The 25,108-nt window shown below is 51.0% G+C and overlaps 8 protein-coding genes across 8 annotated transcripts; 3 read left to right on the plus strand and 5 right to left on the minus strand.

Annotated features, from left to right (window-relative positions):
* Window positions 1–133: 133 nt before the first annotated feature.
* TGAM01_v200147 (DNA repair protein RAD50) lies at window positions 134–1,993 on the minus strand (the record flags this gene model as incomplete). The annotated part of the gene is made up of 1 exon (XM_018804591.1): window positions 134–1,993. The coding sequence occupies one exon, from the start codon at window positions 1,991–1,993 to the stop codon at window positions 134–136; it is 1,860 nt and encodes a 619-aa protein (XP_018662131.1).
* Window positions 1,994–5,979: 3,986 nt separating this feature from the next.
* TGAM01_v200148 (hypothetical protein) lies at window positions 5,980–7,059 on the minus strand (the record flags this gene model as incomplete). Its single annotated transcript, XM_018804589.1, has 1 exon — window positions 5,980–7,059. One exon carries the CDS (start codon window positions 7,057–7,059, stop codon window positions 5,980–5,982), a length of 1,080 nt encoding a protein of 359 aa, XP_018662129.1.
* A 2,791-nt stretch (window positions 7,060–9,850) lies between these two features.
* Window positions 9,851–11,943, minus strand: TGAM01_v200149 (hypothetical protein; the record flags this gene model as incomplete). The annotated part of the gene is made up of 5 exons (XM_018804588.2): window positions 9,851–9,934; window positions 9,999–10,079; window positions 10,150–10,244; window positions 10,306–11,577; window positions 11,643–11,943. The coding sequence occupies 5 exons, from the start codon at window positions 11,941–11,943 to the stop codon at window positions 9,851–9,853; spliced, it is 1,833 nt and encodes a 610-aa protein (XP_018662128.1).
* On the plus strand, window positions 11,491–11,985 carry TGAM01_v200150 (hypothetical protein; the record flags this gene model as incomplete). The annotated part of the gene is made up of 2 exons (XM_024548495.1): window positions 11,491–11,533; window positions 11,603–11,985. Coding segments are annotated over 2 exons (426 nt in total), but the record flags the coding sequence as incomplete, so codon positions are not given.
* A 1,065-nt stretch (window positions 11,986–13,050) lies between these two features.
* TGAM01_v200151 (hypothetical protein) lies at window positions 13,051–15,036 on the minus strand (the record flags this gene model as incomplete). The annotated part of the gene is made up of 1 exon (XM_018804587.1): window positions 13,051–15,036. One exon carries the CDS (start codon window positions 15,034–15,036, stop codon window positions 13,051–13,053), a length of 1,986 nt encoding a protein of 661 aa, XP_018662127.1.
* An 878-nt stretch (window positions 15,037–15,914) lies between these two features.
* Window positions 15,915–17,758, plus strand: TGAM01_v200152 (cytochrome P450; the record flags this gene model as incomplete). The annotated part of the gene is made up of 4 exons (XM_024548496.1): window positions 15,915–16,016; window positions 16,102–16,932; window positions 17,084–17,298; window positions 17,353–17,758. The coding sequence occupies 4 exons, from the start codon at window positions 15,915–15,917 to the stop codon at window positions 17,756–17,758; spliced, it is 1,554 nt and encodes a 517-aa protein (XP_024406711.1).
* A 584-nt stretch (window positions 17,759–18,342) lies between these two features.
* Window positions 18,343–19,251, plus strand: TGAM01_v200153 (enoyl-CoA hydratase; the record flags this gene model as incomplete). Its single annotated transcript, XM_018804585.1, has 1 exon — window positions 18,343–19,251. One exon carries the CDS (start codon window positions 18,343–18,345, stop codon window positions 19,249–19,251), a length of 909 nt encoding a protein of 302 aa, XP_018662125.1.
* Window positions 19,252–21,041: 1,790 nt separating this feature from the next.
* TGAM01_v200154 (hypothetical protein) lies at window positions 21,042–22,472 on the minus strand (the record flags this gene model as incomplete). Its single annotated transcript, XM_018804584.1, has 1 exon — window positions 21,042–22,472. The coding sequence occupies one exon, from the start codon at window positions 22,470–22,472 to the stop codon at window positions 21,042–21,044; it is 1,431 nt and encodes a 476-aa protein (XP_018662124.1).
* Window positions 22,473–25,108: the final 2,636 nt, after the last annotated feature.

The following is a 25,108-nucleotide window of genomic DNA, read 5'->3' on the forward strand; positions in this document are numbered from 1 at the left end:
GTCCTCGGGTGCCAAAATCTCCTTCCATCGATCTTCCATTTTCCATGAATATCATCAACGCCGTAATCCAATGTGAGATAAAAACGAGGCATTAAAAAAAAATTGGTATCGAAAAGCGGACAAATATGCCTTTTTATTTTTCCTCAGTAGCACCCACAGCCTTCTCGGCATCGGGCTGCTTCTGCTTCAAGTTTTGCTTAAGCGATGCGAGACCCGTCTTGTGCTCAGTGTGTTGCTTGCTGAGCGTCTTCTGCTTGATGAAGAAGCTAATGAGAAGACCAAGGAAGATGAAGCAGGTGTAGGCGATGAACATTTTCTGCATGGAGTTCCAGTAGGCGGTTTTGGCAACCTCTCGCTGGTGACCCTTTAAGCCGGCGACTAAAAACACGCTTGAGGCAGCCTCAGCACCGGAAAGCTTCTGGGCCAGCTCGGGTCCAAGTTCGCGAATCAGATATGGCTGCTGCTTTTGCATCTCATTGTCGAAGATGACGCCGCCAATGACGACAGAGGTAGACGTTCCAAGCTGACGCAGAAATTGGAAGCTGGCAGTAGCGGCTCCAATATCGCGCGGCTCAACGTTGGTCTGAAGGGCAATGAGAGGAGACTGGAAGATGGGGCCAGCGCCAATACCGGCAATGATTTGGAAGATGATGATCTTGGCCCAGTTTTCATTGGCGCCCAAATCAATAAGGAGACCAAAACCAAGGGTCATGAAGCTGAGACCAAATATGATGGGGATCTTGTAGTTGCCCGTCTTCTTGATGAAGATGCCCGTTGCAGCCGACAAGACGGATAGAGATAAGGCGTATGGCAGGAGATATACACCAGAGAGAAGAGACGAGGCGCCCAGAATAGCCTGGTAGTACAACGGAAGCCAGTAGCTGCCGGATATAAACGTCATGGCATGCAAGATAGACACGCCGTAAGAGGCAATGCTGGTTCTATCATTGAAAAGCCGAGTGGGCATGACGGGATACTTGGCGATTCGGGCCTCGTAAATGCCAAAGAGGACGATTGTTACAACACCAAAGATGAGTAGGCAGATGACGGTAGCAGAGTCCCAAGCGAACTGAACACCGCCAAACTCGAGTCCAAAGAGCAGCATAAGTGTACCGCCAATGATGAGGAGATTGCCAAACCAATCAATGGCCGCCAAGCCCTGCTTGATGGGCGTGCGAGGGTTGTGCAACTTGAGAACGAAGATGAGGATGATCAGTCCAACGCCGCTCAAAGGCAGATTGATGTAGAAGCACCAACGCCAAGAAACCTTGCTGGTAAAGACACCACCAAGAATAGGTCCGATGGACGAGGCAAGGGCCCAAATCATTCCAAAAATGCCAAAGTACATGCCGCGCTTGCGCATAGAGAAAAGATCGGAGACGCAGATGTTGGGCAGGACGATAGCGCCGCCACCGCCAACACCCTGAATGGCACGGCCAGCAATCAGCATGCCCATGCTGTTGCTAAGGCCGCATACCAGCGACCCAATCCAGAAGATGGAAACGGCAGCGATGAGGGTGGGCTTGCGGCCGAAGATGTCGGAAATCTTGCCCCATGTCGGAACGAACGTGGCGTTGCCAAGCATGTAAGCGCTTCCGATCCAGACGTAGCCGGCGCTGGAGTTGAAGTGGTTGGAGATGGTCGGGATGGCAGTGGTGATGATGGTTATGTCCAGAGCGGCCAGGAACAGCGCCAGACACAGCGCGAAGATGACGAGGGTGGTCTCGACCTTTGTCCGCCCAGCCTCGGGCTCATCTGCTGGCGGCTGCTGCATTGGAGGTCCCTCGACAGCTGGAGTCGTTGTTGTTGCCGATGCTGAGGCCTCATCCTCCTTTTCGACTGACGAGATGCCAATTTCCTTGTCCCCCAATCCTCTGCTGGCATCAACACCAGCTTCGACGGCCTTGAGCTCGCCGTCAGTGCTGTGCGCAGCATCAACTGTGTCGTCTGATCTGATTCGCCCGTTGGGCGTTGTGGCTTGATCAGCAGCCATGACGGGGGCGTCGACCGGCCGTGAAACAGCACCCGGGGCTGGATTTTACTGAGACTTTTTAGTGGAGATTTCGCGTGGCGACACCTCGTGGCGATCTATTTCGATTTTTCGTTCTTAACCCGTCTTGTCTTGTCTCCAGCTTCAAAAGCTTTGCAGAGCCGCGTTTTCGTCGCCTTTGATAGGGAGACAAACTACAGAAACCGACAGGACAAGTGAAAAGGGAGTGAATGAAAAATGAATGAGCTGAGAGCGGACTATCCAACAGAGGGGGTGCTAATGGTTATATAGAAGGTAGCCGTCACCGGGAGCCACAGATCGCCCCCATTCCCAGCAGAATAGGGAAAAAGAATGAAACCTCGAATTGCATCTTGGCCTGGAACTGAGAAAAAGCCGAACAGATATAGCAAAAAGCCATCGGCCGGCCCACTAAAAGGACCAGATTGTTTGCACTTTCGTATGTACGAAGGTGGGCTGCGTAGAGCTTCGGCGTGGGCTTGGCCCGATTCCCGGAAGCCGGCACGGCACAAGTGCAGCTTGGCTGGAGGCAAACTGCATGATGCGGATCCAGGGCCTGGCTCTTGGCCATCTCGGGCGCTGTGTCGAGATCGAGGCGGCGTGATGCGAGCTTAGAGCCCGTTTATCGCCGTCAGACTGGCTCTGCTGTCACTGCGGCGTGCTGTCACTGCGGCGTGCTGTCACTGCGGCGTGCTATTAGCTGCCGTTCGTCTCGTATGTCGTAGACCGTGAATGCTCCCCACGAGCGACTGGCCCCCCCGTATCTCACCGCACATACTGGATGCACTTGTAATAAACGCCTTCCGCCTTGGAGTTTGCACCACACTTCCACGCTTCTCCCCGACTGGATATTGGAACCTTTTTTCGCCTGCAAGGCTCCATAAGCGGGGGGCGTGCCATCTCATACCGGGCCCTGCAGGGCATCGGCCGAGAGCGGGTGCCAGCGCTGGGCTGGCTGGCGCTGGGTTCAGAAGCTATTGGGCGCCCGTTCCATGTCCCCTTTGATATTAGCCGATGCCAGGACTGTTCTAGCTGGAGTCCCAGGTCCGGGGTTTGCGCAAGCCCGAGCAGCGACGCGAGTGACGATGGCATAAGTCAAGACTTTCGCGACGGCTTATTAGACCAGATGCTCGGTGCTAAGAATGGAGCTGTGTGTCATGTTTTGAGAGTCGGAGGATGATAATTCGAGAACAGCATAGATGAATGATAAATCAAGGGGGTTGAGCCCGCATAAGCGTCCATCTTCTACATCAGACGATTTATGGCAGGTTGCATGAAGCTTCAATGGTGACAGCATGGAATACGAAGTATTACCGCCTGTATCGACCGATGGCACTCACTCCAGCTGAAGACGGCCCCTTAACGTCTGCGAACCCACTACTAGAAGAAGAAAAAAAATCTGCCCCGCGCGGCACTTGGTGTAGTGCATGACTGCTAGGGATTGGGCGGCCTACAATGTGACCAGTATCATTAGGGGAAGGCAACCACAGCCTACCTACAGTTCTATGACTATACATTGCACCGGACGTCTTCATGTTGCTAATGTTTTCAGAAGTTTGCTGCCCTTATGATAACTGCCTTGAAAGTGACTTGAGGCTGAAGCCTGCAGTGCATGAGGCGCAAGAGTCACTGAAACCTCTTCCGCAATAACCTTTATTCCCAGCAACTCACCGACATTGTTGACTTCATTGATTTCACTCTCCTCTACGCGCAACTGTAAATACGCGAATACGGCGTATATCCCTATTTCCCTCTCCCGATTCCCCATCTGGCCGTTCCAGTTTTTTTTTAGTGTTTTTCAAGCTTCTTTGGCTACGACCGTCTAAGCCAAGGAGCTCCACCAGGATTTACCCAGGTAGGCAAGTATATCGCTAGACGCTGACCGAGTCTTTGGCTACCTGAGCAGCGAAAAGGGCGTGCTGACCATGAAGCAGAAGGCATTCAGGAGGGAGAGAAGGATAGAGATAACCCGAAAAAAAACGCTTGCAGACCGATTGTTGCCCAGTACCGCCACTACGTACAATCAGAGAAATTGTAACCGCTAAGAAAGCCATGGAAAGGTGCCTAGCAAGCATCATAACGGTAAGGCTCATATAGTTGCAGCATCAATACGAACATCTTATCTGATCAAAGTGCACACATAAAGAGACACAGTCCTCGTTTATATGTTGGCCCTCGACATGGAAACCGCTGTCTATCCTCAACTTCTCCAATCTGCGCTCAAGTAAAGACCTCGCCAGCAGCAAACAAGGCGAGATCAGATATAAGTCATTTCGATGAACAGCACAAAAAGATTGAGGCAGTACTCCGTGAAATCGCATGCCAAGTAACGACATTGATTAACCAAAAGGCCAACTATCAAATGGAAAGAGCTTTGTCAAACGCTACATCAGAATTGCAATTTTGCGGCGACGTTACTATAGAGCAGTCCCCAAGTGATGCTATGGCTGCGGCTGTAGAGGCCTCTTCGAAGCCTTTCGACGGCCAGCATATAGCAATCTTTGTAGACGGCTCTTTGGTCTGGAAACACAATGGCAGAGCGAATTCGATTGCTCACCTCGGCGCCGCTGTTGTTTATAAGTCTCCTGAAGGCAGCCAAGGCTGGGAAGAGAGGTACTACTTTGCCATGTCCAAAGAGCGAAACCCGCAAAAAGCCGAATCATTCGCCATCGCGCAAGGTGCAGCAGTTGCTATAGAGCTTATAAAGCGACTGAGACGTCAAAACATCAGTTGCCCCGGGGAAACGGCTAACAACTACAGTGTGACCATCTTCTCAGACTGCCTAAGTGCTTTGGGGCGGGTCAAATATCCCCGAGAGAAGAAACTTGTCGTCAAGACTCATCTGTTCAGCGATCCCGATATCTGTAAACTCATTATGAGATCCCAGCACCTCCAACAGATGGGAGTTCATCTCAGGCTATGCTGGGTCCCTGGTCATTTAGGGGTTAAGGGCAACACGCGTGCTCATGAAGCAGCTAAGCTGGCCGCGAAAACTCAAGGGGTCACCGCTCTTGTTGATGAAGGATCACGGTGGATTGAATTAGAAGTTCCAAGCGATGAATGAACAACCAACCATTATCACACATCAAACAATAAAAGGAGAAACTAGCTATGACAAAAACTAAGGGACTAATGGCACAAGCTAGCTGAAGACTTGAGTGCATTTATTGGACGTCAGTCGACCACTGAGATCTGACCTATGTCAGCAGAGTCTAAGAAAAGAGCTATGAGTTAGTAGTCGTGGTCCAGAAATACGGCCTAGACATGCAAAAGAATTTGCATCACAAACTTTGATGCACGTGTCGGTCATTATCCAAGGCCGAAGTGCCGATCTTACGTAGGAGAGGCATCTTTGCAGTACAGAAGAGAAAATTTCACGATATACTGCTCGGAGCTCCGAGATGCGATAGCCGATATATCAGGCAGCTATGCTTTAGCAAGGATTAGGAATGATGTCGTGTTCTCTTGATGGATCTATTTTGTAAATGATCGCTGAAACACTCTAAATATAGTCATGGGACTCACTCCTGGTTCTATTCGGAGATTCAAATCTAATCTCCTTTTTTTCTCTCTTTGTTGTGCTCATCACATGTAAGAAAAGTCGTAACAAATATAGAATAGCTTGTATCATTAAATTGCACTATAATGGAGCGTCATAGTAATGATTTAAGAGGCTGTAGGTAATGTGAACTTCCATATCTTGGCAGCATGCTTGACATAAACTGTGCGCTGTTGAGCTGAGCACACATACATGTATCCAGGTTGAAGTATACAGTATACATGTAAGCTGCTGAGCACAATGTCCCGTCGCTGACAACACAGTCGATCTCGGTTACCTTCCCGGATCTAACGTATGTTCACTGGCCAGATTAGAATAAACAAGAAAAAAAAACCTTTGGAGAACGTCCTGAAGCTGGGATCTAACATGGTGTCGAGGATACCCAGAAGTTGGCAATGGCAGCACTTGTGGATTAGACTTTGATGTTGTCAACAGCCCATTCCATCATACTTCGAATAGCTCCATCCTGATCCCTCACCGGCACATACCCCAACCTCTCCTTCGCCTTCGAAATATCCCAGCAACACCCTCGATCAAGATGATCAATATCCTGACGCCGCATACTCGGCCTCTTGTAATTCAGCGTCAAGATCGCATACGCCCATTCCGTGCACGAAGCAATGCACTGAATCATATACAGCGGCATGACCTTCACCTCGTCCGGCTTCACCGGTGCCCCAGCAGCAGCGTAGCAGCGCCGCATAAACTGAAAGAACGGCTGTGGCTTTCCGTCACTAATAAAGTATCCCTGGCCATCAGGCTGAGCATCTTGCCTGGGAGCAGAGTCAACACGCAGCAGCGCCTTGGCCGCCAAGACGTGCGCTTCGGCTGCTTTGTGGACACTGCAAAACTCAAACACCTTGGAATCAGAACCGACCTGCATCCTGTGCTCGCCTCTCTTGATGCTCCCCAACAGCCGCGGCAGCAGGTTACTATAGTCGTACTCTCCGTAAACAACAGGAATTCGCAACGTTGCCGTTCGCAAGGCAGGGCTATTCGCAGCAATAACCATCGCATCAGCTATGCCTTTCGTTTTGCCATACGCATTACTATAATTCTCTGCCGTATACAACTGCCCTCGTTCCTCATCAATAGGCTCCTGTGTCGGCACAAGAGCCGAATCAGACGAAGTATAAACAAACACCCGCGTCTCAGAACTAGCAGCCGCCGCGTTCAACAAGTTTCGGGTTCCGTCAATGTTGGTGCGCTCCAGCTCTGCTGCCGGTGCTGTCGACGATGGAGAGACGGTATGAATGACAACCTGTGGCTTAATCGTGCTGAAGAGCGCGGTGAGCTGCGCTTCATCCGTGATATCGACCGCCTTGTAAGTAACGCGGCTGTCTTGATCCGGGTGGCTGTCCGGCGCCCTGCTTGCGACGTATATGTCACAGTCCGGTTCCAGGAGGAGAGCACGAACGACATGCGATCCCACAAAGCCTGCTCCGCCAACCACGAGCACAGATTGAATGTGAGGCTCTGTGATGGTAGCCATGATGTGGAAATGGCAAAATTCCAAATTAGGCCCGTGTCTGAAAGTTCGGTGATAGTCAATGGCAGCAAACCAGAGCTTACGTGTCGGGGATGAGCTATTGAAGGGCTTAAATACAATGGCCTTCGTTGGCTAGTCTCAAGCGGGGTCTCGCCCGTAGGATTCCCCAGGATTTGTCCTATTCGCAACTCCTCTTGGTAGGAATCAAAACATAGAATATAGCGTCCATGACCACACGGGCAGGTTTAGCGCGGGCAGTATTAAGGCAATGCTTTTGCGCAAGCCAATCAACCTTTGCAAGTAGCCAGTGCTGTACTAGATGAGCTGATCCAAGTTAGAGATTGACAAGTGAGATCAGATGCAAGCCCCGGCTATGAACTTGGCTCGACAAAAGTGAAAAATAAACCAATATCGATTCAAGGAACCACGAAATGGTTCCAAAAACATGTTTATGCATAATGTTATGTGATATCCCAGCCCAAACCAGTTCCAAAGAGTAATCCAAAAGAAAGAAAATTACAAAATTACAACCGTCGCTCCAGTAGAATATATGCTAAGCTCCTTTCTCCCTGTATCAACCACCAAATCCCCCTCCTCTTCCATGCTTCAAAAAGCCCAATACTCAGAACACCGTTAATGTATTAACGTAATCATTCTTCAAAACCTCAAACACCATCCCCGGGAATCCATATAGCGTAGTCGTAGAATCGCCATTTGCCTCTGGCCGTCTCGCCCCGCTCTCCTCCCATCCGCCGAGAAACTCGCAGCTGCTACCTGGGCTGTCTCCCCAGCCGCGGTTCAGGACCATACCCCCTTGTCGCGGCTGAGTTTTGTCTGTAGGATAGACACCTTCCCATTTCCTACTCATGAGATTTTCAATCGTCCTGAATTCCATCTCCGAGTTGACGGGGCCATCGCTAGACAAGTCATCCAGATAGCTAATTTCCCATCGACATCGGCGGTGGCGGTTGAACTCGTATGAGCCGGGTATGTTGCCATGGAGCACCAGCTTTGTTGCGACTAGCCGATCGGGAGCATGAGTCTTGATTCCATTCCCAATTTCGTCTGGTACCTTTGTTTCGCCGGGTGGGAGACTGGAGGGAGGGACAGGCGTAGACATGAGTATGTCAAAGCCAAAGTAGAAATAGTTGTAGAAACACTCTCCTGACGCATTGCTTCCTCCATCTTCCTCGACCGCGGCTTCATTCTCCGACTCATCAGAGCCGGTATGCATCGATGACTGATCCGTGTCCGTTAATTCGTCTGGTCGCCCTAGGTCTTTCATATTAGGGCGTCCATGCGTGTTGCTGGCCGCTCGCATCTTGTGAATGACCATTTTCTGATCATTCTTGCGGTATATCGCATTCGGCGGCCCAAGTTCCGCCACCAGATCCTGCGGCGTCGTCTCGCCGAGGATCATCCAAAATGAACTGGTGGTCCATTTTCTAAATAATTGTATCTTGCCTCCACCGTGTAGTCGTATCAAAGACACTTCATCAGGGTAAACGTCTTTTCCTCGAGGTAGCATGGAAGTCAGCTTCACGCTAGGCAGCACCTCTGTCCAAAGCGTCGGCCGTACTTCTGCCCATGAATTCCCACTGAATATCGCCATGGAAGTTGCAATTTGAGACGACGAGGCAGAAAGTAATGAAACGACATCTTTATCTGCAGAGTATACTGAAGTCGGCACCGAAAAGTTGAAAGCCACGCCAGGGTATGAAAGCACATATGTTCCGCTGCCCTGAGATCCCGCCGGAGGTATGAATTCGCCCGCGTATGTTGGTCCCAGCAGTCGATGATATATGTGTCTGAAAGTAGGCCCTGCCGTTGACTCTCCAGGCACCTCAGGAGCAGTAGTAGCACCGGCTGGCCGTACCAGATCCCGGTCCTTAAAGGTGATGTGGCTCTTTGTAAAATCGATCACTTCGATCAGCCGAAGGCGCTGCTCAGGGCCGTCGAATCGCAACCTGATGCCGTTCTGCGGTAGCACGACGCATACTTGTTCGGTGACGGGCTGGTCTTTGGAGTAGAGGACTTCGAGTTTCGGGAACGCTTGCGGCTCGGCCTTGACTCGAGTCAAGACATCGTGGACGGACGCGCCGAGGACTAGCAGATGGAGATGGGTTAGGCATAAACTGGGCTTTGGGTCCATACAAAATATAGCTTCAAAATTTACTCACCGAAGAACCCAAGGGCCCTGCCGGGATGAAGCTGCGCCGTAAAGAGCGCCATAGGGGGAGCGAGATGGAAACGCGACAGACCCAGGGGTCGGCGGGGTTGCGAAAGCAGTGACACTCTCCGGATATGGGATGCAGATGGCGTCTCGATGCTTGAATAGAGGCCGTTGGATTGCGATGTGGGCTTTACAGTGTGATGCTGCTATATTACAAGAGCTGTTTTTGAGAGAATGGAAACGAAAACTCGCAATCATATAATTGGTACCTAGTAGTAACAGAGGTAGGAATGTCGCTTACTGGTGAGGCAGCGTCACGAGCTTAAAGTTGGCGCAGGGACCAGGCGTGTGATTGCCCATGACGGCATGACGTGGGGCGCCTGGCCGCCTGGGGAAAGATTAGATAAGCAGCCCAGCTTCCACTTCCCGATGATACTAGTTAGTAAGGTACTAGTCTAGGAATCAACTTGTGAAGCTTGGCGTGTATTCTTATTTCCACACTCATATATAGTACAGGTACGATTATTTCGCAGGGCCATCCTCTTTGAATTCGCCAAGCTCGTACATTTTGCCGAGCAAATGAATTAGGCAGTTCTTCAACCATCAGCTCTTCATATTTCCTCAAACCTCGCCACTCCTCGGCTTCTGCATGCGAATAACCTTGTCGCAGTTCAACAAGCACAGAGGATCGTAAGCCTTTTTGATCTGCATCTCTCTGTTAAATGATTTCCTAGCAATTCAATAGAATAAAACACGAAAAGAAACTTACCTGGCGCATCGCATCCACCGTCGTCTCACCGAGCTCATGAGGGAGGTAGTCTCTCTTGACTAGGCCAACGCCATGTTCTCCCTTTATTTTAAAGGAGCCGGTCAGTACTTGAAGGCACGCCGGGTTAAGAAGGAATAGCCTTTCAACTTACAGAAACAGTGCCCTCAAGCGCAATCGCTCTCTTGACCATCCGCGAAACAACCGCCTCTGCCTTCTTTCGCTGAGCCTCGTTGTACAAAAGAATGGCTGTTTCATCCCTCATAGTTAGCAATTCGTTCTCAGTCGTTTAAACAGAAACAATCCTTACTGTGGAAGTTGCCATCTCCAACATGCCCAACAATTGTTGAAAACAGCCCGCTCTTTTGAATGTCCTCCTTGGTCTCCTCAATCACCTGAGGCAGCTTGCTCATCGGAACGGCCACATCCCCAGTCCACACTCTGTCGCCCTCCTTCTTGACAGACATGGTGCTCCATAGCGCTTCCTTTCTCGCGCTCCATAGCTCTTCTTGCTCGGTGGCGTTTCTGGCAAATTCAAATGTCTTGCTTCCCGTCTGCGAGGCAAGAGACTTGACTTGAGCAATCTGTTCCTTGACACCGTTGGGCGTGCCGGTAAACTTGAAGAACAAAGTGGGTGCTTCGGTCCATGTGCGTGAAGTCGTCTTGGATATGTTGATGCACCTCATTTGGTTGTCGTCCAGAATCTCCACTGCCGCAACGGGAATGCCTTTTCCTACGACCTCCCGCACACAGGTCGCTGCGTGGCGAATCGTAGGGAACGAGCAGACAGCAACACTCGTAGATTCAGGCTTGACTGTCAGCTTGAGCGTGGCTTCCGTCACCAGACCAAGGGTGCCCTCAGATCCGATGAATAGCTTGGTCAAGTCGTAGCCAGCAGAGCTCTTACGAGGGCGCTGCCTAGTCTTGATGATTGTTCCATCTGCCAAGACAACTGTCAGGCTGAGAACCCACTCCCGCATCGTTCCATATCGGTAAGCATTCGTGCCGCTGCACCCAGTGCCAACCATGCCTCCAATCATCGCCCCAGGACCGGGGTCAGGAGGGAAGAATAGGCCCTTTTCTGAGAGATGATTATTCAGCTCCTCCCAGCCAACGGCAGGCTGAACAACCACGTCAAGGTCCTCCTCATGCAAAGACAGAACCTTGTCCATCCGGCCAAAGTCGATTGAAATGCCCTTCCTCGTCGGCGTGAAATGTCCCTCCAGACTGGTTCCCCCGCTATAAGCAGTGACAGGAATCCTCCTCTGGTGGCAAATCTTCATGACTTCTGACACTTCCTCTGTCGAGCCGGGGTATACCACGCAGAACGGACGCTCCTCCGGGCCGGCAGGATGCGTCGACCAATCGGATGTGCTGTGTGCTTCCGTCTGTATTTCATCGGTGCTCACATTGTCTTTGCCGACAATCTTGACAAAGTCTGCCCATGCCGCTTGCATGTTCTCCAGCTTGATGTTATGCGACGGCGGTGTCGTCTTGGATAGAGGCAGCGTCGAGTTCGGCTCAGGTTCTCGTTGCCGGTATGTCCCCAGCCAGTATGAAATGCCAATGCCCGATAGGAAGACTGAAAGGCACGCCACAAACGTTAGCAACCACCACAATAACAGTCAAGATCTCAAGGCAGCTCACGAAAGGTAATCATCCAGTTCCGCGAAGGATCTGTCATGTCTCTCCACTTCTCGTACTGCTCTCGCTGCTCCCTCTCTCTCCTCAACCGCGCGCCAATGCTGCCCATCACCTGGCCCTGGAACGTCCTCCCCAGCTTCTTCTCATTTCCCTCTGTGGCAGGCTTCGGCCTCGGCCTCTCGGGTTCAATGTCCGTTGCGTAGTGTCGCAGCGCCGCAGCTCTTGGCCGAGCGACCGCGCCCTTGAAGCTCTGCAGAGCCACTCCCCGGCGCAAGGGATGCGCTGCCGAGCCGCACTTGAGCATTTGGTCGTGCTAGTCGGAGGCTGTCGATTGTGTGAAGATTGATTGTGACCGGCCGCAGCAGGCAATCGGGTGCTCAAGTTTGCAAAGGCGTGCCTGACTCGTTGTTGCATTCAACTTTCGCGACGAAATGTGAAGCTTGACTTTTGCGATAGTGGGGGTGGGTCTGAGATTCAGTACATACCTACTGTACCCATTTATAGCTGCAGTTGCTTGAGCTAGCAAATGGGATAGCCGCGGTAATGAGGTCGATGCGGAGGACGAACACCGCCGTCCATCACATTCCTTTAACCAAGCTGCATGATTTAGTATTAGCAAATGTTGTAACTTCAGTAACGTAGACTCAATTGTTCCATGTCGATTGGCTACTTCGGCTACGCACTCATCTACAATCGGGCTTCAACCTGCGGGTTATTAATCTTTCGGTAAAGGAAGAGCCTTGGGAAAGTACATCTTTTTTTATACAATCGAAAGGAGAATACTTGTCAGCTTTGCAAATGTTTGACCTTCACTGCCGCAACTCCAGGCAGCTATACCATTGCTTGTAATAAGCTTGTATATGTTTCTATAATCGTACAAAGACTCTATTTAACCAACCGCATTATAACTATGTGCTCTAAACTCCACGTGAAGTCGATCAAAGTCAGATACTCGCATCTTCAATTTGAAGACAACCACCTTACTCATGACTCCGTGTCCTCTGGCATAGTCTTGTCAGGTACACGCATGATAGACCTTGATAGATCTCAAGACCACGAGTTGACTCATGGTTTCGTGTTCTCTTGACTCGTAATTTCATGTCTTCTTGACTCACGGTGCCGTGTCTTCTGACATCAGTCTTGCTGCCGCTAGTCTTGCTGCTGCTGTATACAAACCAACGTCAAGGAAAAAACCATATCAAACGCAATAGATGCTCTACTTGTAAGCTTTGGAACGCCTTGGAACGCCTTGGAACGCTTTGGAACGCTTTGGAACGCTTTGGTCTCAATCTCGGAGGGGAAAATATGAGGTAATAAGAGGAAAAGGAGAGACAAAGAATAGAGAAAGGGTAAAGAAGAGAAGAAAAGACAGAGGGTTACTTCCATGGCACTACCAAGTCTCGTAGACGAATTAGAAACGGCCAGCATCGCCAGTTTTCCACACCAGTAGAACGCTGAATGTCGGTGTCTCTCCGAGGGTATAGGTGAAGAAAGCAGCGAGATGCTCATCATTGTTAATCACCAATGGTATCTCGCCGCCATTGCTATCCTTCACAACGCCTTCAATCCTAACACAAGCCGCTCCTGGCAGCTTGTCTGTCGCAGCTTGTCGCAGCTCCTGCACTGATTTGGAGCTCATAGTAGCTATCCATAACGGCTCGCTAGGAATAAAGGTTGATGATGGATGCATTCGGAAATACACGGCGTATGCCGTCGATATTGGAGGATTATGGTGAAATAACTGCGCCGCGGGGTGTGTAGTGCCATATGGAGGAGCTACATATGACTCGTTTAGGAAGCCCGTGCCAGCATTCGAATCCAGTAACAATGGCTGTCCAACCGTCGAGTCCAAGTGCACGTTGGGGGTGTCTCCGGAATTGAACATTTGCGGAGTAGTCAAGGGAGGGGCTTGCGGGCGTAGAGCGGCAGTGGGAGCATCCAAAGAACCCCCAACCACGTGCGATGGCTGCAGAGATAGAGGTAAATAAGGCGTTATAGCGCCACTGTTGTCGGGACTCAATATAGCTTGAGGAGTATATGAGGCGTCAGACACATCGTCAAGTGCGTTTGGGGATAAGCCATCTCCCAGATCTATCTGACCAGCGGATAGTCGCGGGCCGAGTAGAAGGCCAGTATCATCATGGTTGGTGTCCAAATCATTAGGGAACTGGCTCATGTCTAGCTCAATTCGGTCAAGCTGTGCCTGTTTTTTCGGGCTTCTGCTGGCTCGATTGTCGCGTAGTCGTTTCAAGGTATCCCGGGATAGTACGTCGAGAGCTTTGACTTTAAGACGGTTACTTGGATCACTGTCTATGTCGTCCAGAATCTTCTGGATCACATCTGACCGGCTACCCCATAGCCTTCTCAAGTCGTCCCATTGCTGAGCTGTAGGCGTGGAGTCAAGTTTTGTGGTAAACCCGGCTTCGATCAGCACCTCGTTGAAAGCAACGCGGGCATCTCTTGCTTCTTGGGGATTTATTCCTAGGGCATTCTTGACTTCTGCTACACTCATTTTAGAATCCATGGAGCGCATCCTTTTCGCAATGTCTGTACAGATGACATCCAATGCTGCCTGCTTGGATTCCAATTCATCTTCGGGCGTCCACAGCTTGTGGTACAGCTCGGGTTTTATGTGCAAAAGACGTGTCTTGGCAGCTTCCCATTTCTCAGATCCGGCAGATTTTTTGCTGACGTCCATGGCCGTACAGATGTTTTGAAATGCAACACGGAGTGAACGATAGGTAGGCTTGTCCAGACCCAACTTGCTTCGAGCATCGTCAATCGTCATTTCTGAAGGAAACCGTACGATGGCTCCAGAGGCGTCCGTCTTGAACCGATTTCGTTTCTTCTTGTTCTTGTCAGCTTGGTGCTGCGCCGACTCAGTGGCGTTCGCATCATCGTCAAGTCCGATTCCAGGCGAGGGCGTCGAAAGAGCATGATTTGATACGCCTTCATCAGCGTCTTCAGCATCGGCCTCTCGTTCGTCTTCTCTATCCACTCCCCGTTCCCCCTGCCCTTGCTCGCCGTGTTGCAGAGATAAGGTACTCTCGCCCGCATCTAGCAAAGCAGAAGGTTCCAGATTCTCCGGTAATTGAAGCTCATCATTGGAATTAGTGGTAGATGTATCGATAGCCTTTGCTTTTTCATTATTAGGACCGCGAAACAGCCATCTATTCTTTAGACGGAGCTTCATTATTTCATGCGGACCCGCGTCAAAGCCTTCATCAACAAGTATTTTGATCATCTCGTTGGGGGAGAAGTTCTGCTCCCACAGCTCCTTGATCCGGCCTAGGAGCCGGTCATCTTGGCAGCGGCTCTTTGTTTTGAGCGGGAAGTCCCAGCGCCGGAACTGGGCCTGGAAGGCGCGTCGACTATCATTAATTGTCAGTTCCGCCATCTTGGCTACACTTTGCATCGCCGTCTCTCATATCAGCAATTCGAAAATTGATTTAGGTAGATGCTTCAGCTTTGTCCGCATTGTTTGAAAATTGTACCATTCTATGGTGAGGCGTGGAGGGTATCGCAAGCATCATCTACTTTCACAGGGATTCGTCACCATGCAAGTGTACAGTTGGGCATACCTCGGTGTGAAGCCAAACCCGGTCTTCAGATGATCCATGATGCGCTCTAGGGACCAGCCCTCGCGGATATATAGCCGGTGACATGTTTCTTTATGGCTCTCCCAATCGTAGCCCATGACTGGCATGATTCCTTATGGCTCGCCCATTCGAAGCCCATGATTTGGCGACGAAGTGGTTGAACGCATGGTTGAGTTTGGGTGGAGAATGTTGTCGGATGCTGCCATTCGGCGACATGCAGCTTTAAGCTTCACGGCGATTAGTCATATACGGTGCGAATTTTGATTTTGTTGAAAAATATACTGTATATGCTTCACTCCACATTGCACGTTCCACAGGCATGTTATAGCGATCGGGTACCTGTAACCCCACCCACATGATGTACTTGATCCTGCAACTTGGCTTGTGATAGTCTACCAACCTATTAAGACATGCTCTAAATGGATTTGGGATTTAGCAATTTCTCTATACGTTGCGCTACAAGTATTCATCCAAGCTATCTAACCCAATGGAGGAAAACAGAGAGCAAATTAAGCGCCACCACCCCAAAATCTTATGGTATAATGAGCTCCCAGCTAGCTAGCTTAGCATATAAGTGCAATCCAGCGCCGCGTTTATTTGCTACTGGTTGACTCTAAATTCTATTCAGACATTCTAATTGACCAGGCTGGTCTCATCTCACTATAACCATACGGCCATGTCCATCGACAGGCTGTGGCTCCTGGGCGCAGGCTCAGTCACTGCATTGGCATATCTCGCAGTACGACTTGTACACCACCGTTCAAAGTATCGTGATCTGGTATGGCGTCTACTGGCTAGCATGTACATCGTGCTAGCAGCTAAATCCTTAAAAAAGGAAAGCTTCAAATGGCTAATTCATTTAGCCATGCCCGCCACATTCGATGATCTGGGGCCATTTGAAACTCATTGGCGAGTACGTTGAGAAACTGCCCCGGGGAATACACATGCAGTCAGTCATCTCGGAGCTCAAAGCAGACTACGATCTTCCTGATGTCTTTTACATCGACCTCTGGCCTCTTGGCCCGCAATTCATTTTCTGCGTCTCTCCCGAGGCCTGCGCTATCCCGACGACCGAGAACACATTTGACATGCATGAAGAGGTCGCCAAATTTTTAAGGGGCAGCGTTGGCGCCAGTTTCATCGAAGGGACGAATGGACCTCTCTGGAAACATCTGCATCAGACGCTTGCGCCTGGGCTTACCCCAAGTGTTATACGAGGGAACCACGGCTCTATTATTGAGCAAGCTGCGACTCTTCGCCATCGCTTCTCGGAAATAGCCAAGTCTGGCAAGGTTACCGATATACGCCACGAGCTTGGATACTATCCATTTCAAGTGATGGTAAAGATTCTCTTGAATGAAACGCTCAACACGCAAATCTACGACGACGTTAAGAGCGCTATCGACCTCCAGGGAGAGATTAATGCTACAAACAACCCTTTTGCGAAGTGGCGCTTTGGCAGGGAAGCGAAGCGTTTGTGGAAACGCATAGAGACAGCTATCGAGCCGAAAATAAGGGCTCGATTTACTGCCCTTCAACAACAGGATGTTGCTCCAACCAAGAGCAGTGTCACATGCCTATTGGATAGAATGATGCTATCAGAGGTTCAAAGTGGGCATTCTTTGGGGAATAACACCATGAGGATAATGCTCGACAAGTACGGCGGTCCCCTTTCCGAATCGTCAATCGTACATGTATGAAATTTTGCTAACATGTATATTGGCAGTGTAAATGGGTTATTAGCCGCTGGATATGGTACCACTTCGGATGCGTCAACGGTGCGACAACCCTGCAAAATCATTGTTCTCTCCCTTGAAAAAGTTGAAATCTAATCTTTGACCCCAGTACATATTGATGCTTCTCAGCGTGTTCCCAGATGCGCTCCAGAAGTTACGAGAGGAGCACGACCGGATTTTTGACAAGGACCATGACAAGACAGTCCAGATGCTTCAAGAGCAGCCCGGGCTCATCAATAACCTAGCATATACTACGGCAGTCGTCAACGAGACACTGAGACTGTTCACCGTGGGCTTTAGTGTTCGCGCGGCGCCATCTGGCATGTAAGCATCACATCTTATTTGCTGCATTCGCTTGGTCTCTAACCGAGAGAGTAGGCCGACCATGGAATACAAGGGCCGATCATATCCCTTGAAAGACCACCTCGTCTCCATTTCCCAGCAGACAATGCATTACAACCCCAAGTACTTTGATGAGCCGACACTATTCAAGCCAGAGCGTTTCATCTCGGCAGAACCAAGTTTTCCTCGTAACGCATACCGGCCCTTTGAAAAGGGTCTGCGATCTTGTCTCGGCCAGCCACTGGCCATGGACGAAATGAAGATTCTGCTTGTCATGGTGGCGCGGTGGTTTGACTTTGAATTAAGAGAGCACAATCCCTCGGACAAGCCAAAGTATTCGTACACCGACCTGGATACAAAATTGGGCGACCATGCTATTCAATCTTGGGCTTTTACGGCAGGGCCGGCTGGCAGGGTCATGATGAAGGTTACGGAGAGGTGATTTAGAGATGATCCGGGAATAGGGGCAACCATTGCCAAATGCATCTGCAGGTTCTATTGATCGAGTCCAGTTTATTTGTCTTGTACAATGAGCCCTACAGACCCGCATTTAGTCTTGGTATAAATAGTGAATTGGTGAATTCTTAACATTCTCAGTCTTTTGAGCCACTTTTAATGATGAAAATAGAACCAAAGTCCGGTATTGTCACTCTGATTCACTTCGTATCACCATTATACAGGGTAGAGCGCTGAGAACAATCTCGACGCTAGTACCCCACACATGGACTCGGCAGCAGCCATCGATTGACTGTGGGGAACCGAGGTCCACGGCTCCCGCGTCTTAGACGTGCAATCACATCTGTAGTGTCTCGAGTATTACAGACGGCATCATCAGAATCTCATCTCATCCAAACTTGGTCCATTACAATCTTTACACAATCACAAGAATCCTCAACTAATTCTCACCTCTCACCCTCTTACTCAAATCTTGCTGTTGAAACCCCAGACAGCCGAGTGTCTCACACACTCAAGCCTCCCAACCCCAACACCACAAACTCAAGATACACATCAACCTCGCTCACAAAAATGGCCCCCGACCTCCCCTCCAGCTACAACACCTTCACCCTCCCAACCCTCCTCTTCTCCCACCACCCAGCCTCCTCCGCCGCCGTCACGCCCGTCATCATCATCAAGCTCCACCGTCCCGCCGCCCACAATGGCTTCACCCAAGAAATGGCCCGGTCCCTCATCGCCGCCTTCAGCCTCTTATCCTCCGACCCGCGCGTCCGCGCCATCGTCCTGACCTCGTCGGACCCCAAAAACAGGCTCTTCTGCGCAGGCATGGACTTCAACGCCGGCGGCGAGCAGAGCGCCAGCGCAGACGTGCACCGCGACGAGGGCGGCCAGGTCAGCCTCGCCATGTACAACTGCACCAAGCCCGTCGTCGTGGCGCTCAACGGCTCCGCGGTGGGCGTCGGCATCACCATGACGCTGGCGGCCAACATCCGCGTCGCGAGCAAGGACGCCAAAGTCGGCTTCGTCTTTGGCCGCCGGGGCTTCTGCTTCGAGGCGTGCAGCAGCTTCTTCCTGCCGCGGCTGATTGGCACTTCGAAAGCCTTGCACCTGGCCACCACGGGCGGCGTGTATCCCGCGGGGCATAAGCTGTTTGACGGGCTGTTCAGCGAGGTCGTCGAGGCGGGCGAGGTGCTCCCCACGGCGCTGCGGATTGCGGATGAGATTGCGGCCAATGTCAGCCTGGTGTCGGCGGCGGTGATGAAGAACCAGGTGTACCGCGCGCCGGCGTCACCAGAGGAGGCGCATCTTGTGGAGAGCAAGCTGTTTTACTCGCTTGTGAGGAGCGAGGATGCCAAGGAGGGGATCCAGAGCTTTTTGCAGAAGAGGCAGCCTGAGTTTAAGGACACGATAGATGAGAATGCGCCGCCGGGATATCCGTGGTGGGCGCCGGTTGATGTTAGGTCGAGGTCGAAATTGTAAAACGGGGGTTATGATGTATCAGCAAATGTGTCGAACAATTGTGAGACTCTTTCTTGAGCATAAAAATTGTAATCAATATCAAATCTTTGCAATGATGTACAAGAGAATGTCAATAGACTGGCATTATCCAAGTTCATCGCAGCAATCACGCGTCAAGATTCCAGCCAGATATCCTACCGCCTTTCACCAAAACACATGCATTTCATAGTTTCTCTCATTCCACATCAAAGAGTTCATCAAACTCGAGCAAAGCATTTACTCTCACTCAAATCTACAATAACAGCTTCTCATCCCTCACCGAGCCTCACCGCCAGCCCACCCACCCTTCTCCAACTCCCACCAGCCCAGTGTAACCCAACCCTCCTCCTCACATGTTAAAAAAGAGACAGACCGAGATCATCGCTGTGCCCCTGGTGATCGATCCCTCTTTTAGGCACAGACGATCTTGATTCGCGCCACCTTGTAGCGAATCACATCGTCCCAAGCAATCTAATGCATGGCGCGTAGTATTCATGCTGTATAACAAACAACGAGGCCACCTCCAGCGATAAACACTTGACGGGTTTCGTGCAGTAAACATTGAGGCTTTTTCAACAGATAGACAAACAAGTTAGCGATAACACTTATGCATGCGGACATGCATACAATATAGTACCCAGTAAGCAAATATCAAAACAAACAAGTAAACAAACAATATAAACATCACCATCTACATCACACACACATGCACAAGTAAACATCACAGTAAAATTATTGTAGAATGTCAGTATAAATGATTTAGAAACTTGTTCGTATTTCACACCACGTAAAAAGTCTAACAGCTACATGTCCCTAACAAAAGACCTTGTGGATGGACCTCTATGGTAAATATCCTAACCTCCGCCCAAAAAAGTTATTAAAAAACCCTTTTCCCTCTCTCCAGAAAAACATCCCGCGCGTATAGACGCCCCACGAGAGTCGTTCTGTTGAAAACCTCGAACAAGCTTCCTTCATTCGCTGGGTATGCCCCAAAGAATCTCTCTTTTTTTTTTTTTGTCTTGTGGTTCTTATTATTTGTTTCTTATGTTCTGCTTGGGGTCTTTCTCAAAAAAAGGAGTGAACTTGTTTTTGTTTTCCAAATGTTTCTCCTTGAGTAACTCTCCAAAGCGCGGGTTTGCCCCTTTGGTAAAATGCGTATATCCATCCTCCTGTATGCAATTCGTAAAAGTTCCAAAGAATGGAATTCAGAATAGAAAAAAGTGAAATTCATCAAGACTCAAAATCATCCCGTTTTGAGTGATCAGAGAGAAAAAGAAATAAAAGTCAAACATATCTTCCGCCCAATGCTTGGTAACCATTTCCCAATGGTTGTTGATTTCCCGTAACGCCTTGCAGAAGACCAAAAATTGCAGTTGTGTTTCGCATGATAAATAGCAAAAAAAGTAATAATGGCATTGCCTGATATGTTTTGCCTGGGGTCTGTTGCTCCCCGACCGTAACTCAAGAGCCGTGAAAAGGGAAGAAAAAGCAAAAAAATCATGAATTTGAGGCGGTGATAATGTCCAGCCTCCTCGACTTCGCTGTTGATATGTGTCGCTAAATTGATTGGTCGAGAGTGGTAAAAAAGGTAAAACAGTGGCGAAGAAGAGTATTGTATATATACATGTGATCGTATGTAGCATTTCGCTCTCCTGCAACATTGCTGTTGCTTAGATTAGATCGAATCCAAAACGGCAGAGAGATGGATTCTCGACTGTTTAGTATGGGCAGTCGGTAAGGTATGGGGGCTGGAATGTGCTGCAGACAGCGGCCTATGATCGCCTGGCCAGCTTAAGAAGGCGGGTTCGCAGCCAAAGAATAAAGGCCGTCCACAGGCTGTTTGTCCTGCGTTTAGCCGTCTTACTCCGCGAGGGGGCCTGGAATTGCTCGTCCGCGGCACGGTCACCACCATTGAGGGGCTCCGACTCGTTCTTCTCGCGGACGCTGGACGAGTTCCTGGCGCTGGAAAGCGTGCTGGTGTGTCCAAAGCTGGTTTTTCGCTTCGAAGCCTGCGCGCGCTCCGTCTTTTGCGCCTCCTTTGCGTCGGCGCGCTCCCGCTTGCGGATCTGCTCCCGGGCGTACTTTTCTTCCTTTTCTCGCTCCTTGGCCTCGAACTTGCGGCGGGCCTCGCGGACCTGCTCCTGGCGGCTGACGGTGTCCATCTCGCTGCGCGAGCGGAGGCGGAAGCCGTTCATGTCGAGGGAGGTGCGGAAGGGGGAGATGGGCGATGTGGAGGTGATGGGATTGGAGGCCGACTTCTGCTGGGTAGTGGAGATGAGCAGAGGCACGGCGGCGGCGGCGGCGGCGGCGGATGAGGAGGCGTCGTTTGCGGACTGATTCACAGCGCTTGCGAGACGTTGCACAGAAGGGCCCGAGTTGGAGCGCGTGGTGCTGATCTTGACCGAGGACGGGCCATCTGAGCTGCTGCGCTGGCTGCCAGAGAGCGACGGGCGGTCCGCGGGCTTGGAGCTGGGCGAGTTGGAGCGCAGGCTGGACGAGTACGAGAGCTTCTTGGTGGCGGTGGCAGCGGGCGAGACGGGCTCGGTCTGGCCAAAGGACAGCGAGGCAGGGGAAGCCAGCGGCTCATCGGCGTCCAGCTGGCGGTGGTCCTCGTCGCCGTCGCTCTCGGCAATGGCGCCGGTCAGGTCGCGCTGCTGCGGCAGGCCGCCGTCGAGCGACGACACCGAGTTGGCGTACGAGTGCAGCGGCGGCGTCGACGTCCGGGGCATCTGCTGGAAGGGGTGGACAAAGGAGCCGACGCGGTTGGCCGTGGGCTTGCTGGAGGCGCCGCCGCTGGTTGTGCGTGTATGTGAGCCCGAGAAGGTGTTTGCGCGGCCCAGGCCAGGCGGGCTGACCAGCTCGCCGCTGAAGCTGACGTCGCGCGAGAGCGACAGCTTTGCCTTTGCCTTTGCGCCGCCGGCTGGTGCGGCTGTGTAGGAGCCGTAGGTGTTTCGTCGGTTCTCGGTGGTCAGGTCGTCCAGGTCGCGCGATCCAAAGTCGAAGGAGCCGTACTCGACGTCGGGCGTGGTGGCCACGGGCTGGTCGTCCCAGCCGCGGTTGAGGTCCAGTGAGTTGCGCTCCGAGTGGTGTGAGTGGACGTGGTGCAGTCTCTTGAGGATGGGCTTGACGACGATGCGGCTGCGCGACTTGGTGAGCTTGCCGTGGCCGCTGAGGCCGGACGGCTGTGTTTGTAATGAGACCATGTTGTTGTGTGAATGTGTGAAGTGTGAGTGTTGAGTGATTAAAGGTAAAAAGAGGATTTATTAATTAAAATAAAGGGAAGAGAGGAAGAAGAAGAGGAGGAGTGAGGGTCATACAGATACGCAATGCTGTTGTGGCTTGCTTGCGTATGCGTATACGTATAAGAGAGAGAGGCTATAACGGGAAGTAGACGAAGAAGGTTGATGGCTTCGAATATGCTTCCTTCTGGGTTCTTGTTTTAAGTTTCGGAATTTCGAACAAAAGCCCACTTTCCACTTTCTCAACCAAGCCCCCTGTCGATGCAAAAGATTCGTTTCGTCTGTAGTCTCTACCTACACCGACTGCAAGCCATCGTTGCCGTGGTTCCTCCTGCGTGCAGTTATGGATATGCGGGATGGGGTTTGAAGGAGTTACACGGCCACCGACTGTGAGACTCCACCAGACGCATGCATTGGGCGCAGAAGAGACGTACCCCGAGGCAAGGCAGTGAGGACCCGAACGACCAAGCCAGGTGGGAATTAATAGTATCTCGACAGGGTTTATAAAATAGGAGGAAAACGGGGCCGCTGTGCAAGGGAAAGGGGGCAGGTATATGAGAGAACTGGCGAGGATCAATAGGTACTGGAGGTGAAGCCGAAGATGGGCGGTGGTCGCGGGTCCGGGGGGGCCCAGCGCCTCTATGTACACAATTTGGCACTACAGGCGGTGCTAGGCAGGGCACTAAAGCCCGCTGGATGCGGCGAGCTGTAGGCGGGCCGGTTGGCCTGGAACAGCGCCTGGGCGCCCAAACAAGAAAAACGTCTGGTTCGTTTGGTGGGCCGGGGGTCTCGCGATTACGGCCGGTGCTTGCGGCGCATGGGGCTCCAAGGGCGGTGTTGGCTGGGCGCGGTGGCAACAAGTTTTAGAGGAGCTGGCTTCGGCCAGATACTTGGACGAGCAGGAGGGAAAAAATGTCTCGTACGGAGGAATAGACGCAGCCTGAGTCGCAAAAAGCCGCGAAAACGGATTTTGTGGCTTGATGCTTGACACTTTTTTTTTTTTTTTTTTTTTGCTAGATTTTCTTTTGCTTCTCTTTCGTCATTGTGTTGTACAGTATGCAGAAAGGTATATTTGGCTGGGCGCGAATAAACAAGGCAGATGCCAATTTAATTAATCAGACGGATTGGTTCAATTAATTTACCCCAAAGATCCTTCCCAGCCTCCCGCCAGTACGAGTATAGCAATCCCGATACGAGTATAAATCACATAAAACCACGGTTAGGTAGAATATACCGCGGCACGTGGACGCGACAACAAGCGGCGAGCCCAGCATGGCCCGGCCGGGGTTGCGGCTTCGACAGCGTTTCCAGACGTTCCGCAAACCCTTGACCCGTGGACCGGCGATGCTCATCGATGGAATGATAGCTCATCGTTTCTGGCTTGTGTCTGTATACTGTACAGTACCGGTGCTGTATCCTTGTGGGGAGCGCCGCAGGGGAGGGGGGATCCGAATTAAAAGAAAAAAACCGGGGGCAGCCAAGAGGGACGCTATTTCCATCGACGAGGTGAAATGAAGTGTACCGCCGCCGTAATATTACTCGCTGCGCGCCGTGAAATTGCACTGCACCATCCGTACTCTGCTGTACCCGCCTGGCCATGGGTACATGTACTTTCTGTAACGAACGCTATGAGCATTGGCATTGGTTTTAATATTAACCAAGCGCCCAGTCGCAGCGTCATTAATTAGATTTTGACGGCAATAAAACCCACGGAGCTGTGCTCGAGTCCGAGGACAAAGACGACAAATTACCGCAGATCTGTTCTCGTCGTCTTTTAGAGTTCTTGGTTTCGTGCCAAAAGCATCCGGTGTCAAAAAAATCATCTCGGCCCGCGTTGCTTTTTTTTTCCCTCTCACTCACCGTCGACCCGAGGCGTTCTTGTGCCCCACGCTTAAATGGGATTGGAGGCGCCTTTTTGGCACTTTACTTGTGACTTTACGGAGGCATATAGGCGCTAACTGTCCAGTGATTCTTCATCTTTCCTTGCTTTTTTACTTGCTCTAACCCCTCTTTTTTGTGTCTTTTACTCATGATTGTGATTGACAACTCAGACGGGCGCACAAGAAAATCCATTCCCAGAACCTGCAGCTCCGGAAAGGCGGTCATGATGCATACATCTCTTCCCCCCCTTGTTCTCTTTATGTCTCTCTCGGTTTATTGGGAGTTGCGGGTCGCCGAGCTGGAACTAGTCCCATGTACTTGGTACCCTCCACGACGGGGACGGCGGCAGCGCGGAATGCAGGCCTTCTGATCCCGGACTCCGTACTGGGTACCGCTAGGCCTGTCCAATCTGCTTTATTGGATGCTCCGTATTAATTAATCATTACAAAGGGCCTCTTTCTTGCTTTCTTGTGCGAGACTCAATAAAATGAAGGAATAATCCCGCTTCCCCGATTACTGCTGCTGCTGCTACTGCTGCCACTACTGCTGCTACTGCTGCTAGTATTAATGAGAGGGGAGTTTAGCGCCCCATGCGAGTATATGCGCAGAGAGAGTCAAGAAGCAGCCGCGGCACCAGAGCTGAAATGAGAATCAAAATGAAATGAGACGAGTGAGTGAGTGAGTGACTGAATGAATGAATGATTCATGGAGAGGCCCAT

This window comes from Trichoderma gamsii (genome assembly GCF_001481775.2).
Source record: "Trichoderma gamsii strain T6085 chromosome Unknown Scaffold_1.2, whole genome shotgun sequence".
In the NCBI taxonomy this organism is placed as follows: Eukaryota; Fungi; Ascomycota; class Sordariomycetes; order Hypocreales; family Hypocreaceae; genus Trichoderma; species Trichoderma gamsii.